Source organism: Dermacentor silvarum, chromosome 1 (assembly GCF_013339745.2).
Source record: "Dermacentor silvarum isolate Dsil-2018 chromosome 1, BIME_Dsil_1.4, whole genome shotgun sequence".
NCBI classification, from domain to species: domain Eukaryota; kingdom Metazoa; phylum Arthropoda; class Arachnida; order Ixodida; family Ixodidae; genus Dermacentor; species Dermacentor silvarum.
The window spans coordinates 60,513,052-60,533,722 of NC_051154.1; the positions used below are offsets into that span (position 1 = coordinate 60,513,052).

General features: G+C 46.6%; 1 protein-coding gene across 1 annotated transcript in view; it reads right to left on the reverse strand.

The window, feature by feature from the left end:
• Window positions 1–17,483, reverse strand: part of LOC119464194 (kinesin-like protein KIF11) — a 57,128-nt gene extending 39,645 nt beyond the window's left edge. Inside the window, exons 1-7 of the mRNA XM_037725062.2 lie at window positions 17,420–17,483; window positions 16,623–16,780; window positions 16,452–16,525; window positions 3,821–4,079; window positions 2,330–2,545; window positions 1,938–2,004; window positions 1,490–1,558 (exon numbers count right to left, since the gene is read on the reverse strand). Coding sequence (XP_037580990.1) covers window positions 1,527–1,558; window positions 1,938–2,004; window positions 2,330–2,545; window positions 3,821–4,079; window positions 16,452–16,504 — 627 coding nt within the window. The 5' untranslated portion in view covers window positions 16,505–16,525; window positions 16,623–16,780; window positions 17,420–17,483 and the 3' untranslated portion in view covers window positions 1,490–1,526. The remainder of the gene's footprint in view (window positions 1–1,489; window positions 1,559–1,937; window positions 2,005–2,329; window positions 2,546–3,820; window positions 4,080–16,451; window positions 16,526–16,622; window positions 16,781–17,419) is intronic.
• Window positions 17,484–20,671: the final 3,188 nt, after the last annotated feature.

Consider the following 20,671-nt stretch of genomic DNA (forward strand, 5'->3'; position numbering starts at 1 on the left):
TAAGTGGTTCATATGGAAAGGGAATGGTTGGCACTATCTTCTGCAGCCCTTGAGGGAGCACGGCTCAGCGCGAGCGTCCGCGCCTCCGCACCAAAAAGAGAAAGGGAGAAAGCGCGTGACTGCGCAGTGTTCTATTTTGTGGCCGTCGGTGGGGCGGCGTTTATTCGTATCAACCGACGTGGGTTGAAAATCAATTCGTAACAACCGTTCTCTAGCATGTTGCAAAGTAATGGGACTCGCCCGGGACCAGAGAAAAATTCGTATCATCCGGAAATCCGTATTAGCCGTGATCGTATCATCGAGATTCCACTGCATATGCATACCGCTTACAGTGCAACCGCGTGAAACGAAATGCCGGTTATAATGGAAACGGAAAAATCTCGCCGACAAGGGCGATAGCGAGCACACTTCTCAACGAGGTGCGCCCACCGATGGGAGAGGAGATCAACGAGGGCAATGTGGAGGAGGAGCATGATACGTGGAGCATGAGTCCAAGGGCGATAAAATCGTCGGCGCGCGCCGAATGTGAGTGAACGCACAGTGCAGAGCAAACACGTCTTCCGTCGTGCGAAAGGCCGTGGGGGTATGGGAGGGAGGGAGGGGGGGCGACGCTGTGCTGCGGCACCAAATGTGTATCTTGCAACCGGGCGCAAGGGTAACTGGTGACGAAATCTCCCACGTGAAAGGAGCAAAGCGCGAAGGCAGTGCGGGAAAGAGAGAGGGAGGGGGCGGCTTCTACTCTGCCAACAAATGCGTTCTTGTACTTTGCGCCTGTGCCGGCTATAGGTGTTGTCGCGCGCACCGTATCTTGAAAGCGATCTCCACACGGCTCTGACCTTTGTATGCGCTGTGCTTACGCCACTTAGTTTCTGTGGAAGAGGTAGACCGCCCGAACCTTCGCTCGCTGCGGTGGCCGCGGTTGCCCATGGGGAAAAGCACAAAAGCAATAAAAGCGCCACCGCTTGAAACTCTTCGCACCCAGTCGCGGCCTCCGCACCAAAAGAGAAAAGGAGAAAGCGCGTGACTGCGCGCTGTTGTCTTTCGCGACCGTCGGTGGGGCAGCGTTTATTCGTATCAACCGACGTGGGTCGTAAATTGATTCGTAACAACCGTTCGCTAGCACGTTGCAAAGTAATGGGGCTCGGCCGGGACCACAGAAAAATTCGTATCATCCGGAAATTCGTATTAGCCGTGATCGTATCAAGATTCCACTGTACGTTAGATTGTGACAGTGCAGGGAATTCATTGCGACTATATTTAAACCAAAATTACTTATTTACTTATTAAGTGGGTACAAATAACGAGGTTTTACTGTATTTTGAACACCAATGGCAAAGACGAAATCTGAATAAACAATCATTGCACCTTCTTACATTTCTACATGATGCCGTCAAGATAAAAATTTTCCCCAAGAATAATCCCCTCTGTACCGAACCAGCACAACCAGTATAGATAAAAAAGCGATGTTAAGAAACGTGGCCAGACATACCTGCACGGAATGTGTGGTCCCTTGTCCACCAATGCAGTTATGACAAGACCCAACGTAAGAAGCAACTGCCTGTGAAAGTAATGCAAACACCAATTAATACAAGCTGTAAATCCAAATGATGAACATGCTTCTCTAGTAGGAATGCACACAAATGTTGAGGCTTAAATAACTGCCACAATGAAGAGCAGCTGCTCAGAAAAACAAAATATGGTGCAATATAAAATTTCATTTTATAGGATGACAGTCATGGCACCATAATTATAAGTGCATACAACAATCCAGCTAGCATTGCTCATCAAAATAAGATGCTATTTGCAGCCTTCATTATAGTATTACTGTTCTATGAACTTTACAAAAATTGAATAAGTCAGTAAACACATACTGAATCATGCTGCTCTGATGACCAGAGCTTAGCAAACTCTCCCTAGATGTTTGCAAAACAACTTACCTGCTTCACGTGCTCTCCTGTCAATGGCCCCAGAGCGGCCAATGTTCTCGCTCCCCGCAAGGTCAACCTTGGGGCAGAATAGGATCACAAAGACAATTATTAATGCAGTGTGCAGACACACAAGAGTAAACAGCAGTTGGTGAGCGAGATGGAAACAAAACACCTGGCACATGATTAGCACATCATAACTATTATGCGACACTTATGATCGACGGAAAAGGCAACAGCTGCACCGATGACGTGAACCAACTCATCATGGTAGACTAAACTGATTAAATACAGTTTTGAGGCACCAGTACAAATTGCTAGTGATAACGCCTTGTTAACGATAAATGAAGCAAGTGAACCGCGTGAAGCTTGATGCCTCTAAATTTGGTCACACTGTTACTCACGAGGTTGAGCTTGCCGGTTTTCACCAGCTCCTCGCCATCCTCTGTCGTCTCGCGGATGTGAACAGTAACCGAGAAGACGGTATGGCTACGTGAAGATGTCGCGTTGAGAAGTGTAGCTGCAGTTTGACGTTTTGCAGCCGCCTTCTGCAGTATGAAGAACACTTCTTCACAGTTGTGCACCGTGATCTCCTCTAGGCCCTGGATTATGACAGAACCCTGAAAATGTACAGAAGGAGCTGTGAGATCTGGCAAGATATTCCTGCACATGAAATCAAGTACAATTTAACGCATCAGTGTTCTACTAACCCATTCTTGCTGGAAGTGAACATTTAAATGTGAATAACAGTGTTTGCAGGTAATCAGCTGCACGTAAATGAAAACAAGGGAAATTGTTCAATGCATATAAAATACGAAAGTGCTTAAGCTTCAGCCAATGATAACTTGGAATAAAAATGCAAGAGAAACAACTTCATTATTGTTTAGTTTCTCCTAGATGAAGGCACCGGACACACGGTACATGGGCATTTAAATATACTTTTCTAGCTTCTGTGCCTTGTTAGTTGCCTTTCAAATCATTTTTAAGCTGATGTTCATTTGAGAAAAAGCAAGAAGGAAAGAGTGAAGAAAAGCTATATGTGCATTAATTCTCATCTTGTCAAAGGACAACGCACAAAGGCTTAGAATTCTAGCTACACTGCTGGGAAGCTAGGCAACTTCTAAATAATGGAAGCGGTACAGTAGTAGGCTGCCACAGACTGCAGCACCATGGAGCTACAGAATAAGGGAAGCTTTAGGAAAGTACTAGTTTCTAACACAGGATCAGTTAAAATCGAGTACAAGCAACAAAATCAAACAAGTTGTTACAGAAGATTATCCTCAACTGGCCGTGTACTTCGCAAAGAGTTTCCTCTCCATGTGGCAAATATGCAAGAGATCATTATTTATTACACATGGGACATATAAAGTATTTAAATTTGTAGCTTAGGGCTGTGAAACTCGGGTTTACCAAGTATAGCATTTTTGCACTGTACCCGAGTACTCGAATATCTGTCAAATATTGCTCACCATGACAAACCACCTAGAGCCGCAATTGCATATATAAAACCATTCAAGTGTACATGCAAGTAATAACTGTAAACAATTCAACAGCATGTGCGACTAGAAGTATATTCAAGAATATAAAAAATAACCTAGAACATCCCCTCAAATTACAAACACAGGTAGAAAATGTAAATGAAAAAAATAACTTATGGGTGAATTTGCACACAGAAAGATACAGCAGCATAGAGAGAAAGCTTTACACACACTTAAAAAGCACACCTGAATCTTGAGGCACAACACTGGATGTTCCTCCATAGTTGCCCAAGCTTCGAGGAGTGCTTGAACTAGGCAATTAATAATGCAGCCATTTTAGGACAATGTGCACTTTGTGCCAGCATTCATATTAACACATGCCAAAATTAGAAACACTAATCAAGAAGCCGCATGCACCTTATTTGAAGGGTCATCGAGGATTTTCAGCTTTTTGTAATCGTGGCCTCCGAGGAGGTCAAAGAGCTCCTCATTGTACAACTCAAGGAAGGACACCTTGAAGGTAAATTGATGGTCCTGGGACTGAAGCTCTTCAAGCAACTCCTGCACGGTAGATGGGATGATACCACCACAGCGGTCGTCTGCCCAGCTCAAATTTGCGTTTGATCTTTTACCTTCCATAGTGTAGGTCTTGCCAGTACCCCCCGTTTGGCCGTATCTGAAATCATAAAAGCGAGTGGTCAAAAGCAGATTGCTATACCTTGAGGCAGAAACACAGGTAGGAAATGTAAATGAAAAAAAAAATAAACTTATGGGTGAATTTGTGCACAGAAAGCAAAGCAACACTGAGGTGACAATGGGCAGCATGCGCAGTTGACATTTGAAAAGAGCACAAGAATGGAGTGCTTAGGCTTTGCTGGAAAGAAGAGGCTTAAAGGCCAACTGCGTCAACGGTTGTCTCAATTTCTCTACGTCAACGGTTGTCAATGGAATTTGCTGGGTACGTTGCTCTGCACCCTTCCATCATGTCCTCAAAAAGCAGGTTTGAGAGTTACTGTTTGAGAGGCACTTCCCCAAATCAATTGGAACTAGGCTCACGGGTGTATTATTATGTATTGTTATGCGGACTGACTGCCAATGGCGTCAGTACTGGCATCAGTGTCTCCACTATAAAACTATGCATTCTCTAAATGAACGATAATGTGCAAAGTCTTAATTTAGGTAGAGTGTACTAGAATACGGTTGAGTGGGACGAGCGGCTGGGGCAGCGCATGCTTTGCAGTGAGGCGCCCGACGTGGAAAAATACTGTGGCGGCGCTGCACTCGAAGTGGATTGCGCCGCATCAAGGTCGCGCCGTTAGAAACTGCTGGCGATACTACTCGGCAGGGTCATTCGTACTACTTCTCGCGCTGGTATTTGCGTTCAGACCGCTGAAATGGGGTTCATAATTGCATATGACATGTACTTATGCCTTAAGAATAAATTCCTTTCTTTCTCTTCTTTATTTTATTTTATTTTTTAATGCCGCTCGGTGATTGCGCGTGCATTGCGGCCGCAGTGTCGGCTTTCATTCTACTATGTTATTGTACGGTTCCCTTGGAGAACAAATATTTTTCTCGTTCTTCAAGCAGCATGTATCTCTCGTGTGTATTGTTTCGCATATAGTTTTCCATGAGTACGTCTTGCGAAACGCAGACGAAGAAACATTTGTGACCTTCCTGCTTGCCGCTTCAAACAAGTACAGCATATCTGCCTCATCCGGCGCCTTGTACTCAGATTTACGGGAAGCATTGTTATAGATAAAAAAACAAGAGAGTAAACTGCAGCGCAACATTCCATTCAAGTTTCCGCATTTCTCGCGTAACAGAATGCGGAGTAATTGGTATGGGGTCATTTATTGCAGTCTCGTTATTTAGTTTTAGTTAGTAATTTTATATGCTAATCTTTGGCCGTTAGCCATACGTGGAAGTTTTTTTCCAGTCGATACAACAAAAAAAAAAGGGAAAGCCTGCGCGGTAGCCTAATTAGTGGCTACATAGTAGATACAGCGTTGCGCTGCTAAACTGGAGCTCGCGGGTTCAATCCAGGTCGCGGAATTCGATGGGAACGAAATGGAAAAAGACTCGTGTACTTCTATTTAGGTGCACATTAAAGAACCCCAGGTGATGAAAACTAAATCGGGTGCCTCATAATCATATCGTGGTTTTGCCACGTAAAACCGAAGAATTTGCTTAAATAAAAAAAAAAAAAAGCAGATGGCTGCGTTCTTCGGCTTATTTCTGGGCGTGTAAACAACATAAATTATTCTCGAGTCTGATTTCCAATCAAAACATCTAACGCTTATCCTATATTTCATACATAAATGTAATGCCGTTCCCAAATGTATGGCTGCTCAACTCAGCCGCTTGTTTATTATAAACGGCTGCTTTCAGTTATCCGGTGCACTATCATAACGACCATGACGAAACAATTAAAGGAAAGGCATGTCTTACACACGTAAAGATATGTGCAGATATGTTGCGTTCGTTGAAGAAGATAAGTGTGGTACCACATGGGGCACCCAGTTTTAATGGGTTGCAAACATGGTGAGACTCAAAAATCCTTGTCTGAATCAAGTTAGCAGATTTACAGGCTAGCCCAAAACGGGGTGTTTATATTGAATGAGAGCTAGGAACTTGTTAAGCAAGACTTATTAAAGCCCATCCGTTAATTCTATCAGGAACTGCGCCTCTGCGCAACAGCCTATCTGGCAGCACAATCATTCGGAATAACAGTCCTTACTTGCATGCAGTCACTCCCATTTGAGACTATAATAGTGCTGTTATGCGTTACATTCAAACGGAAACGACTATTCGGCGTTGTATAGCACAGTGTAGACCACCTATAACGTAAGTCGCTGCAGCAATATCCGCACTATAACCAAAGCAAAAATTGTCAAGGCCCGCACATATGCAAAACATGTGCACCGAGCCGCCACACGTATGCGACAGTCGAGGAATGCGGCTAGAACGTTTGCATTCAATTTACAGTCGAATCTCGTTAATTCGAACCAATAACGCGGCGGCGCCTCCGACCGGCATTGCTCCGGCACTTAGAAGAGGCCCCTCAATGTCACGCGCGAACAAAACAAAAAAAAAGAAAGAAAAAAAAAACGCGGCAGTAATTTCACCCTCTCTAAAATGGCAAGGTCGCCGTTTCTGCGTTACGCTGGAACATGCATGTACGTGCCGACGTCTCAGCCACGCTACCGTAGCCACACGTAGAAAATGGCAGTGAACCCTTCTTTCTCATTTATGCTTCCTCTACTTTCTAGTCACGTGTTGACCTTGAACGCTGCGGTTACGGCGCAGAGGGAAGCAGCAGCACTGTCCCCACGCCGGCAAATGCCCGCTTCCCGATAACGGCAGAAAACGAAACTTCGGGGAGCTGGCGCCAGGCCGGCTGGAGCGGCGGCGCCTGCACGGCATCGGGCGCGCACGGTGAAAGTTGAAAGTGAGGGAGCTATGAGGGAGGGCAAGGGGAGCCACCGAAGCATCGCTGTTCCGCTTTCCTGCCGCCCTCCTCCCTCACATTCCGCGGTCTCCGCGTGCGCCCTTCGCCGTGCCGTGCCGGCGCTGCCCGCTCCCCGAAGTTTCGTCTACTGCCGTTATCGTGAAGCGAACGTTGGCCGGCATTGGCAGTTTCGTGGCCCTCACTCGCTATGCGCGCCTTGATATTTCCCGACTCGCACTCAAGATTCTGGTTTCAGCCTCACTGGCTGTTCGTTCGCATCATGTGCCCTTCTCCCCCACTTCGTCTCTCTTTCTTCCTCGAGCACTCCTTGGGGCGCCCGTTAGAGGGGAGCGTTCGCCGTCTCCGCTGACTTCCGTACTCCCAGGCAGCCGCACTGTAACCGGTATTTCGTTTCCCGTAACTGCACTAAAAGCAATACGTGTATACATGGAGTTCTATGGCAAAATTAACGGGAGTCTGAAAAGACCGCACTAGATCCGGTCCTGCACCATAAGAGGTTACGTTATAAGTGGTCTATACTGTATATCAACACACACACACACACAGGTCTGTGTACCCTTTGATTTAATTGTCTAGAAATACATTCGCCATTCTTCATGCCACGCAGTTAATAAACCTGGTTTATTTCACTCTAATATTGTTTTCTTCGATCACTGTCCCTGATCAATATCCACCAACAAGAAGCATGCGTAAAATGACACGATATCAATAACGTTTTCTTATGTAACCTTCATGGTGCAGAGATGCCAGTTACTTTAAGAGGACAGTGTTAAAAACAGCAGTTCACCTGGCTAAAACTACATTTGGTACCGGCCGTCAAGAGTCATGGGCGCACCAAAGCAACTAAACCATTACAAAAATGTATTGCACAGAGGTTCTGCGACAAAAACTGGGCGTCCGCCAGCGTCCACGTAGTGAACGCGCGCTCGCTATCAGACGACACGCTTGACAACGACAGCAAAATTGAAGACGTTGCGTTGTATAATTCATGCCTCAAATATATATGTTTGGCAAAATGGTGTAAACATAAATTTGCAGTAGAAATAAAGCACTATTTTAAGAGCAATGTGCAATCGGCCTCGGCGCCCGCAGCGAAAGTACGTTGAATATGCCGCGGAGCTCGTATCCACCCCAATCCAGTTCGCTCGCAGCGCCCTCGCACTATTTTTCCACACGCGGCACCTCAGCGGCACAGCGCCGTACAGCCCACTCGACAATTGTCTAGTACACTCTAATTTAGGTCTGCTTTATAAAACATATTGTGTGCATGAAAGAGCACGAAGAATAATAAGTAGGCAGTATAGCGCATATCCCGCTCGGTGCATGTTTTCAATAGGTGTTCAGTCGCTAATAACAGCACGACTCAGATTGATGCGACAGTGCTTTCAGGCACACAATCCACCTGTTTTGCTATGCTCTGACATTATTCGATGTCATTGATGTGCAGCTTGCATTATATTTGAAGCAGACACTGTACCATGCCAACGTAAACAAATGGGGCCGTATTGGCCGTATTCTGAAACGTTCCACTTGGGCGATATTTCGCCTAGGGCCCTAGGCGAAAGTCGCGTTCAATAAGTCAACCGACTGCTTACCCGTGACGTCAGCATGCACTACCAACACGCGCACTCGAACCCTTCGCAAAACACACTAGAGGGCGCATCGTGCGAGTGCAGAGCGGCTCGGGTGTGTTGTTTTCGAATGTATCGGCCGCAGTACGACACAGGCGTGTTCGTTTACGTTTCAGAATTCGGCCCATGCACCGGTCAGTGCTTTGGACACTCAGCGGCATTCTCCAGTGCGCTCCACACCATCTAATAGGGAGTATGCGAAACGCTGCCCTGAGAAGGGGTAAAACACCTACAATTGCAAGCAGCACGTATCAAATCAGTGGTTAAAGCTACCTTTGATCTTCGTGCTGAAGCGCTGTGTTGCTCCGAGTGCTGGCTCTCGTGGTGGCGGGTCGAATGCAAACGGCAATTCATGGCTATTAAATTTGTCAGAATCGTGAGAGTCACTGTTTGACAGCTCTAACTACTGACATTTCACCCAAGGACATTGTGCCAATGGTTCGGCGTGGTCACGAATCAGCCAAGCATCTGTTCTTCACCACTTTTATTCTTCGCGCTGAAGGAACTAGCATGCTTCGAACGCCTTTCCCACTGGTGTGCCAGTCGTCCCCCTCTTATCCTAACACGAAAATGTTCGCTCGGCTGCTCGGTCAAGTTTCGGTTTCGTTGCGCTTTATCACTTATATAAAATTATTTTCGAATTTACGGAACAATTCTACCAGACACGTGACGGGAACTGTGGAACCTAAAAATGCCATTACCCTGACATGGTCAAAAAAAAAATTTAGAGTTGCCCATTAACCCTTTAAGGTGCCTTGCCTTGTACACAATTGTGTACATTACGCATTTGGTCATTTTTCTTGCGTTTAAGGTGTGGAATTATTTAGTTCGCTGTTTTTGGCGCATTTGTCAGCTTTCGGCTGATAACCATGGGCGTTTTGGGCGCCATCTGTAGCATTTTGGCGAAGATATTCAAATCAAAACAAGGAATGGCGGACGCCGGTGCAGCGAAGAGCGGTGAGCCATTTTTCAGCTAAGGTAACTTTATCCTTTTTGAGGTGATGACGGAACGCTGACGCTTACGCGTGCACATGTACACAATTGTGTACAAAGCGCCGTGGGGGCTGCAGAAATGAAACACGCTGACATCTGCTTTGATCTTCTTTGCAGGTCTTTTGGCTATTCCTTGCTCATCGTTTTACAGTGCAAAAAAGGCATGAGAGAACGCAAGAGTCAGCTAAAAAGCTTCTGGAGCTGATGGAAATGTTTCCGATATCAGGGAAAGTGATGAAGATGCCACTTGTGAACGGACCGAATCCTGCGTTGCAGCTGAGCTTACCGACCTCGTGGAGGATGAAGATGCTGTTGTAGAAGAAGCGCAAACTTCAGGAGAGATGGAGGATAGTGCCGTGTCAAAGACCGTGTGCTGGCAAAAAAAGAATTTCGCACCGCCACTGAACATTGCGTTCTCTGGAGAAGAGACCTTCACCCAAGAGAAAGGGGACGCTCTAAACCCCTTTAGCTATTTCTCAAGGTACGTTCAGCAGTCAGTGTTTAAGCGTTTGACAGACTTTACTAACTTGTACAGTGTACAGCAATGCCAGGTCTCAGTGAACACAAATCCTGACGAGATCCGGAAGCTTTTCAGCATGCATGTTCTAATGGGGGTAATCCGTCATCCAAGGGTACGAATGTACTGGCAGAACACTACGAGGGTTGCCCTCATATCGGAGACAATGACAGCGAAGAGAATTTTCAAGCTACGCAATAACCTCCACGCTGCTGTAGAGGAAGAGGAGAGCTGCAAGGACAGACTTTGGAAAGTCAGACCATTTCTAGAGAGTATCTGCGCTCGGTGCCTAGAACTGCAGGTCGAACAACAAACTACAGTGGACGAGCAAATGATACCTTTTAAAGCAAAGCTCTCAATTAAACAGTATGTGCGAGGGAAGCCATCACCCTGGGGAGTAAAGGTATTTGCCCTGTGTGGAAGGAGTGGCTTGCTGTACGACTTCGTAGTATATCAAGGCCACAACACAATTCCGGAGGAACTAAAGCAAGTATATGGGCTTTGCTCTGGTGTCGTACTGCACCTCGCGAAGAGAATTCCTGTGGGGTGCAATCATCAGTTGTATTTTGACAACTACTTCACCTCTATTCCTCTGCTGCATCAACTCCGGAATGACAGCATACTTGCAGCAGGAACTGTTCGTGCGAATAGACTCTCGAAGTGCCCACTGCCGTCAGCCAAGCTTATGAAAAAGAAGCCAAGGGGGTACTCAGAGGAGTGTGTCACAGATGATGACATTGTTGCTGCAATTTCGAACGACAATAACACTGTGACACTGGCATCGAACTTTGTCGGAGTGGGAGAACAATCGGAAGTGAAACGATGGGACAAACAAAAAAAAGAGCATGTCTTTGTCAGACCTGCCAACCCCACACTGCAACAAGTACTACAGAAGATGCCAAAAAATACTACAATTGCATAGAAAAATACTAAAATGTCGTTTTATTTCTCAGAAACTCGCTTAGCTGAATAAAATACATAACAAATATATCACACAAGAGGCACACAAGGTTCTTACATCTTGGAAGTGGAGGGCTGGGCTAGTACAGAGGCCGTTGCAGCCTTGGCCTTCCTCAGAAAGTCTTTATCAAAGACCTGCTCATGGCACTTCCCCGACTGGGCACATCTTGCAACAAGCAACTGCTCCACTGTCTTTTTTGACATAGAGGCACGGAACTGTGTGTGCGCCTTTTTTACCTTGCTGAAAACTCTTTCACACTCTGCATTACTATGCGGGAGTGTCAAGACCCCCAACATAACTTTAGAAAGTTTAGCATACTTCACAGTACCATCCACTTCTCGAAGATCAGAGACCACACGCCACTGCTCGTCAATCCGCTCCTGCTTAGTTACTTCAGCGGGTAGTTCTTCCAACTGAAGACGGCCAAACTCGGCCTGAATGTCGTCCAAAGCAGAATTCATACCTTGCCCCTCTTGAACTGGTACAAGCACTGGGAAGCGGTTGATTAGGTACTTGATATCAGCAAACCTGGCGTGTTCAATAGAAGCAAGCCTCGCCACTTCTGCACTCTTCAACAGTTCACACTTCAATTGAAATTTGAAGATCATGTACTCTGTTGCTGTCACGAAGAACCTTCTGATACGAGTAAAAAACTCTTCCTTCGCTTCTTTCTTCAGGCTTTGCAAGCTCTCCGTGGCCTGACTGCCAATTACTAGGTCTTCATCATCTCTTTGGTTGGCGGAAGACATGTAGTCAACGTTGGTCAGCACATCAGTTCTTTTGATAACTGAAGGTTTGACAAACCGCAACATCAGCTCTCTTAGCAGGTTGTTATGCACTTCTCGGAGCAGATGTACTTGAGTGGCTCCAGACTGCAGGAATACGTTCGCCTTTTCAAACTCGGGAATTACCGACAGCAAGAAGTCACAATATGCCCTGTTGACCTCTGACGAAAGGAACATGAATAGTCTTTCTTCTCTGTTCAAGATCTTGCCATGTGGGCGGTTTTGGACTCGCTTGGAAGAAGCTGTATCCAACACAGGAGCACTGGTGTCCAGTCGTGGTCTTTTGCTCTGATGACTGCTCTGTTTTCTTTTTCTGAGGGTCAGTCCTGAGGTCACATGGTTTCATGGGTAGCTTCAAGACCGGTCCAGATGGCTTTACTTCACCGTGGAAGAAGCTAAGCAGTGGCTGCCACTGCTCCACAAACCGTTTCAGGCTCCTGCCGAGGGACAGCCACCTAGTGCTGACATGCTTCAAGATCTTTTTGGCCTCTACATCATTGCGTCATTGCTCCCGTCAGTGGCGACCGAGAACGGTGTGTGCTTTAGGTGGCTTATCACCTCGTCGATCGCATTGTCGGCCATTCCTTCAAAATTACAGTGGTCTTTGTACGAGCACAGGCGTAGTTTTTGGCTTCCTTCGAATCGGGGAACATTTTCCTAAAGAGGTCTCCAGCATGATCAGCAGCTGTGAACGGCACGTTGTGTTCGATCAGGAACGCAGTAAAAAGGCACTCCGCTCGAGTTGTAGCATCGAGATCCGCTCTGCTGAAGTACCCTCCAAGTTTCACGTTGGAGTCCACTAGTTTCGCCGAGTCTTTGTGTTTCTTCGTATTAAGATGAAGCACGATGTCCCGGCGACCAGCGTGCGCTATGTTCACGTCACAGCAGCACAAACTACAAAATGCGTAGCGTTCACCTTTACGCGACCTCTTCATAAATGGAAAGTCAGTCGAATAACTGGCGATAAACACTTGGAAGTATTTCTTCTCAGACATCTTGTGAGCAGCTTGCACTGGATCATGCGTTACAGATCCGGCAAAAAAAAAACGTACACAACGCACCACACGAAGCCCACGGGACAACAAAGAAAAGCAAGCACATTTGCGCGAAGTCAACGGTCTTCGGCTTTGGCTCAAGCCGGATACAAGCCGATACAGTGTTGCCAGCATGGCCTCGTGACATGGCGAGATGCAGCCAGTAGATTTTATTGTGCGGGCTGACGTTCATTTTTCAAAATTTTCGGCACGAAACGTGAAAAATCGTAAAAAAAAAGTTGTCATTACGGTACTCGTAAAAATGTACTGAAAATCGGGCACTTTACGATAAAATCGTAAACCTTGGCAGGTCTGCTTTGTGCACCAGCCAGAAATCACACGAAATTACGAGTCAATGGGTGGTGTCGACAAGCTTGATTTTCTACTTAGTTTGTACCGCATGAAAATTCGTTCGAAGAAGTGGACACTAAGAGTGCTTTTTCACTTTGTGGACGTGGCTATCTGCAATTCTTGGCTCGAATACCTCCGCGACCATCAAATGCTGCCCAGAGCGAAGCTCCTAGATTTGATGAATTTTCGCATGCAAGTTGCCGAAGCACTAATTAAAGCTGCAGTGCCCAAAAAAAAGCGTGGAAGGCCATCTCCTGCAGAGATCCAAGCACCGCAACCCACAAAAGGACAAAAAAAAAAAGCAAGAATGTCGCTACCTTGTGCCGACACGCGCTATGACTGCTTTGACCATTGGCCTGAAGCTCGTGACCAGAAAGAACCATCGAGGTGCAAGCTCGAGAAGTGCACAGGAAGGTCGCGAATATTCTGTATGAAATGTGCTGTACCACTCTGCCTGACAAAAGAGCGCAATTGCTTCCTCGCCTTACACAAGTAATCTTTGCGACCACCAAGGTGCTCTGTACACAATTGTGTACAATGTTGTAAACCCCCCCCCCCCCAATAAAGTTTCATATAATTTTCAAAATTTTGGTGGTTTTGGCTTTCTTAGGTCCGGAAAAGTACATTTACACGAAACAAAATTTTTGTTTATCCATAATTACAAGTGGCGCCTGAAAAGGTTAACGAACTACTGACTCAAATATGTGTGTTCAGCTTTTCTCGAATTTGGGTTAGCTGTCGGCTCCATAATTATGATACGAAAGTGCAATTCTTTGAGAGTTATGCAAAAACACAGCTGCTCCTGCACAACAGCGGTTGCAAGTGACGAACTCGCCACCTGCAGGCTAAAACACAGCACGAACCCTGATGGTGATTGCTGCAGCTTTTCCCTTCATATCAGGCACTGTAGCATTAGGTAACGCAGCAGTTTCGACCTAGCGTGTCCAATGGTCCATAGCAAATATGATCCACCGATTGTCATTTGGTGTCATTGGATGCGGGTCATAAAGGTCAATGTCGACGCGATCGACCAATAAACTTGACAATGTACATAATGTCTTGTATAAGCACACGGGCACTTCAAGTGCAAGAGGTGTAACGTGCGCTTGCCGCGTGAAGCGAAAGTCCAGAGTGGCGTGATCACTTTGCGCAGTGAACGGCAGAATTTGGCGGCTATAATAGAAATGGCGGCACCAGTGTCCACCAGCACAAAAGTAGAAACACCTTCCACCGATATTGCGACCATGTTAGCAGAAGAGGGGCGAGGGCTTGAGTAGTTCGAAGATGGCACAGTTCTTCCCTCTTGAACTGCGGCACTCAGTTTTCCTGGTCGATTGGTGCAGGTCAACAATGCATTGGAGATAGCAATCGTCGACGAGAAAATGTGGAGATGGGCAAGGGGTCAGGACAACCGTACAGCTGTGAGGGACCAAGAGCGGATAGGGGCATGGGCTGACTGCCATATTGGAAAGGCCGGGTAGTGTCTCTGGAAGTGTGAAGGCAACGGCGGTAATAGCAAGCGACATATGTCCTGGAGTGCAGCAGGCATAACAAATGGGACAATGGTCAGGCTGGCATCCGCCAAGGATTGCCGACTCTCGGCTCAGCCCAAGATACAGTAGGGGCGGCAGCAGAATGGGCAGAACCAACACAGTCACGAAACGAGCGAATAACATCCTTGCCAGGCTTCACTCGCAGCTCACATATACATGGCGGAGGGTGGGAGAGGGCAAAGGCTACGTAAGAATTCAGGCAAAGTTTTTCGTTGCAGCAGTTGCGGACAAAGTGGATAAATTAAAATTTAAGGTACGCTACGATACGTTTCTACTAGTCCTGAAAAATAAACCTCGTGCAAATTTGTTAAGCAGGCAATTCTGCCACGATGCGTTGCTCTGTGTGAGGCAATGACAGTGCTAATTAACCTTCTCCCAGGCTACGAATAATGACGCACAACAGCCCCTCAAGCAAACACATCTCGCGGTGTGTCCTGTGTACTACGTAGACAAACAAGTGGTGCACGAAAAGAACATTTACCATGAACTCGCCACTCTAGTATTGGACTAATTAAGCACTGATAAACTACCATAAACATCACTTATCGACAATCAACACAAATAGCGCAGAAAGCTTCGCTTACATCTATTCCCACAGTGCATGCATGGGATCTACACAATTTTTTTTTTTGTCACCCACCTAATATTTATTTATCGCAAATGGACATAGTTGTAGACCTATGAAGCTCATCGGTCATCAGACATTACACGCGGTCTCAAGCTTTTGCCATAGCCTCACACACTTTGAAGGATGGCCAACCAACATCTCCCTGTACTGCCTCATTGGGTATGCCTCTTGTGTGCACCCAGAGCAGTGCAGCTAGATTTGTAGGGCCTGTCGTGTGGGGGTATGACGGGCATAATACCACATTCTCGAAAGTGAAGCCAGGCACAGCTACTCTTTTTCATAACCCATGCAGGCCTTCAAACAGATGAAGGACCATCCCGGGCCTTGGAGCCAAGAAAGGAGTAACAGGCCATTGCCTTTGTTCATTGCTTTTCCTTATAGCTCTGTATGTAGTATGGGGCTGCCTTAATGGTCATTGGCCCAAGCGATGGAGTTACCTTGTATGGAGAGCTACGAGGTCTCCTGGAGAGCCACGGGAGAAAAGGTAATTGCCCCATATTTTCTGACATTGAACACAGCCCAAGCTTTGTGCTTTCCTCGCAGCATATGTCTAGCAGGTCTTGCAGCTTGTCAGGGTTGTTTGCCATGAAGATGACATCATCGGCATAAAACAGTGCTAGTATATGCATTTCGTGCTGGTAATGCTTTCCTCGTTACAGAATAGGTTGAAGCCCAGCCCCCTTCCTGTCAGCGCATGCCCCTCCATGCTCGAGACTGAGCATGAAGAGCAAAGATGACACAGGACATCCCTGTCGCAGGCCTCTCGATACTTGGGGTCCGAGGTCTTTCTTCCTCACTGGATGACAGCTTGAGCGTGTGCATACGCCTTCAGCATTGCAAGCAAGTCTGCTGCACCCAGGTCTAAGAGTGGACCACAATTAAGCTCCTCTCACATCGGACAATTCGGTAAACCTGCACACCCTTAAGTTTTTCAGACAGGCCTTGTACTCCAAAAGTCAAGGGTCTCATGAAATTTTGTCCAGCCCAGCCTAAATTATACTCGCAAGCAAATGGGGGTGCGATTCATGTACTAGTACTATTCTTTAGGCCTAGCTGCCAACGAAGTTGATTAAAGCGCCGCGCTGGAGACGCGGGAAAGAACAACCACAGCAATAACACTCACGCAAATACTGTGCAGTTGTAGCCCATCATGACCTCGGCTATGGTAGGCTCCATGACTGCCCGGTACACATCGATCTGCATGACAGAAATTAAATAAACATTAAATTAAGCTTCAAGCAATTGGAGTCAGTGACAGCAGTAATTAAGGGACTAGAAAGGAGAACACTCTTACCTGCTTTTCATCAGGACCAAATACTTTGTCAAAGACGAACAATTTGCTGGCGATCTGCCCCGGAACAACTCTGTCATGAACGCGTATCTCCTTCTTATCAGGTACGACTTCAACAGCTTTAATGAAGTCACTCCCGTTTCTCCAACGAGTCTGGGGGCCTGCACAGACGTGTGGGCTACACGTTAAGAATGCACGAAGCCACAGGGAAAACACTTAACACTCGCTCACACTTTAGCAACACAACGGAATGAACCATGACGCACAACGCACAAAATAAATTGTCATAAGCTTACCGGCACCGTACAAAAACTTGAATGTGCTGGTTACCCAGCTTTCTCGAAACCATGGTGCTGTGATACAGGTAAGAAGTCTGGTGAAATTTCAATCGTAAATTGCCGATTCAGGCTTAATTAGATGCAGCACGCGCAATGCTGCTGAACGGTTGCACGAGAATTCTAGCACGCGCAATGCTGCTGCCGATCGCCAGTGAAAAAAAAAATAAAAATAGCTTTTACAATAGGAATCAACTGGGACCAATAGTAAAAATGCTTACTTCCAACCGGTTACGATTGGATCAGAGGAGAAACCAATTGGAGTTGCCATTGAAATGAACTGGACCCAATTTGAACCGAATAGAAATCCCTAGTTCCAACTGGTAATGATTGAGTCAAAGTGAAACCAATTAAGTCCGATTGGACTTGCCAATTGGAATCAACTGGGCCCATTGGGAAATCCTTACCTCCAATTGGTTACGATTGAGTCAGGGATGGAACCAATTGAGCCCCAATTGGACTTACCAGTTTCAACCAGCTGGGCCCACCATAGAATAAAGACGGCCCACCTCACATTCCCAACTGAGTCAAATTGGTCTAATACGCCTTTTGCATGTCCCGAGTGCGCATGCGCGGTACCCTAGCGGCGAGTGCCGAAAACGTTTTGTACGGCGTCGGTGGTTCGTGCAGCTGACGACGCACGCGTATGCAGCATAGTCATGGTATAGTTGTCGAGGACGTGAACTCTGTTGTCGGCGCTGTGCCGGTCGACGACGCGGTATTTGCGTTGTGTTTCGGTAGAAACTTCAACTGTTCACAGCGATATTCGGTGAACGTCCGGTACATTACAATATATGCCGACACGACACCGATGTCGGTCAGAAGTCGACTGCACGCTGGCGCCAACGCTCGGCCGGCTGTAGTTGTCATACTGTGCCAGTGGGAGACCTATATATTGTGATACAAGTATGACGAAGAAGCGACCTACGACAGCGAGTGATAGTAGTGTGATAAGCTTTCGTGCCGACGACGCCGACAAAGTGTGCTGATCGCCGTGCGAGCGGCCGCCAAGTGAACATCGCATCGACAACGTGAATATCGCCGCAAATGCGCTCGTGTATGTATTTATTGACGCTCAAATTGAGTTTTACATCCCTCCACATGAAGTTTGAGGCGGTGTCGATCTCGTCCAGGCAGCTTCATTAGGCCTACACAGCCTACGAGTTCGTCCGCTACCGGCGGACATAAGCAAGTACGACGAAGGAAACTGCTTATATAGTTCGGTACTGACCTTACCGACTTGCAGTTTACCACTCTTAGCATAGTACGATGCACACACAGAAAGTGGAAAGCGGCGACACGGCGCAGGTGCTAATACCGCGGTACAGGCACCGTTCTTGAACGAAGGCTGTCGGTCGCAGTCGCCGGCGCTTCCATGAACGAAGTGAAACTACGGAGAGTGTATTTTTATGTTGCCAGATTTAGTAGTTACCGAAAACACAGTTTGCTAAACAGGCACCAAGTGATGGCCCTTTCGACACTGCATCGTAAGCAACAACACCGCTCGTTGCCACGCGAGTACGGCAGGCGTCGGCATTTTCGCGTGCGGCTAGGTGGTCGTTGTCGCCGTTTTCGATGTGCCCGGGACGTTCATGCCTTCTCGTCTCAGGGTGATCGCTTCTGATATGTGCATGTAAGTGTTCATATATGCTTTGAACATTTCCTCATTATTTCGTGTGAGCGGTGCACGGTTTCTACTGTACTCGAAGCGAGCGGTGGCCGTACGCGTACGTGCCGATGTAAACAAATGCGCCGTTCTTGCGTTGCATAAATACTCTGGGCCACGGTGTACTCTTTATATCTTACACCGTGCTCTGGGCGCAGTGTCGCCCCTTCACAGAGCTATGGCCACTGTGGTCAAGACTCAGCTATAAAAGCAGTTTTTATCATCCTATTAACGTACTACGTTCAGTGCAGGTCTAACAGTGGCAAATGCATGAACTCGGCTGCTATATACGATACGGCTAATTAGACAGTAGACAGTTTTAGTTTAGTTAGCGTAATAGCGGGGTTACGGGAAATAGCGTTACCGTTCCGCAAACGAACTTTGCAGAAAGAGAGTTTTAGTATTCGCAATGCACACAGGCGGTCGCGCCGCTTAGTGGCCAGTGAGAGAAATGTGTGATTGCCTGCCAAGAATGGAACAAGAAAGCCAGCGCAATATGCACCATGCTTGGCCCTCAAGTAGAATTCGTCCCCATAACACACCAGCTAGAGAATGACAGCCTCAGCGACATACACTACACAGAATCAACAGGAAACCGAATTGGACACCTTCTGGCTCAAAAAATCACACATTTTTTAGGGGCCAACCAAGGTCGGCATGCCAGACCCCCAGGCAACCGACGACAATCAACAGGACACGATCAGAAGAATATGAGGTCTCTGCTGAAAGCTATGTCAACAGCACTAGCCCAGCTAAGCCAACCAAATCGCCGCAGGTGAACGCCAGAAATAATGTAGCCGCCACGAAAAGGAAAGAACCCAAGAATATCCAACACACACAAACACCAAAACAATACAGGAGGAGGCACAGAAAGCGGAAAACTCGAAGCAAAGAAAAGAGAGAATTTAAAATATGCCTCTTAAACATGCAAGGCGGCAACAATCTCAAGTGGGCCGAACTCCAAAATCAGATAGAAGATGAAGACATTGATGTATATGCACTAACGGAGACCCACCTCCGAGACGATGAACAACCACTCTTACATTCAGGACTCAATTGGCTTGGACAAAACAGGAGAAGAGGCCATAAACGAGGAGGTGGAGTTGGCCTCATCACTAAAGGCCAAAACCCACCGACACCAAAGAGTGACTGCCAAGAACATATGTGGACCACAGTGAAAATTGATAAATACCCCCTCAACATATGTGTCACATACATGGCTACCAGCTCAGAACAACAAACGTGGAATGACAATATCTATGACTGTATCAAAAAAGATATAGAACAAACCTACAAGAACAAGCCAGTCCTCCTTATAGGAGATTTCAACTGCCACATAACAGAGCTAGATGGCTAGATGGCTACAAAAAAATTCAGCTGGTCTCCGCAAGCTAGTCAAACAGTGCAACCTGCACATAGCCAACCTGGACCCTACTTGCAACGGAACATACGCATGGTCACGTAATTTAAGCAAGACCGCTATTGACTATGTCCTGTACAATGACGAGACAACAAGGCAACACATACATATATCATCCATACACATAGATGAAGAGAAATATAACAACTGCGGAAGTGACCACAATAGAATTACAATAAGCTTAAAGCGGAATCAACCTCGAAAGGACACTGCGACAAAGCCCACCAAAGCACACTGGAAAGTGAAGGAAGACCAGCGCCTTGAAGCATTTGCCAGAGATTTGGAGCTAGCAGTAGAAGAACCACTGACCTATAAAGAATTCACAGAAAAATGTCTATCAATAGCTCATGAAACCATTGGAAAAACAACTGGAAAAAAACGATCGAAGACGGTCGCCATGGTTCGACAAGGAGCTGAAAACGGAGATACAAAAACGAAAGACACTCTCCAGACAGCACCGCCATACACCTGAAGAGAACACAACCTTAAAAGATGTCATCTGGGAACAATACATGACACAAAAAGAACGAGTCAAAACTATGGTTGCAAAAAAGATAGACAAAGCCTTCAAGCAGCAAGAAGAACAAGTAACAAAAGAGCGACAACACTACAGCCAGAAGTTCTGGGCCTA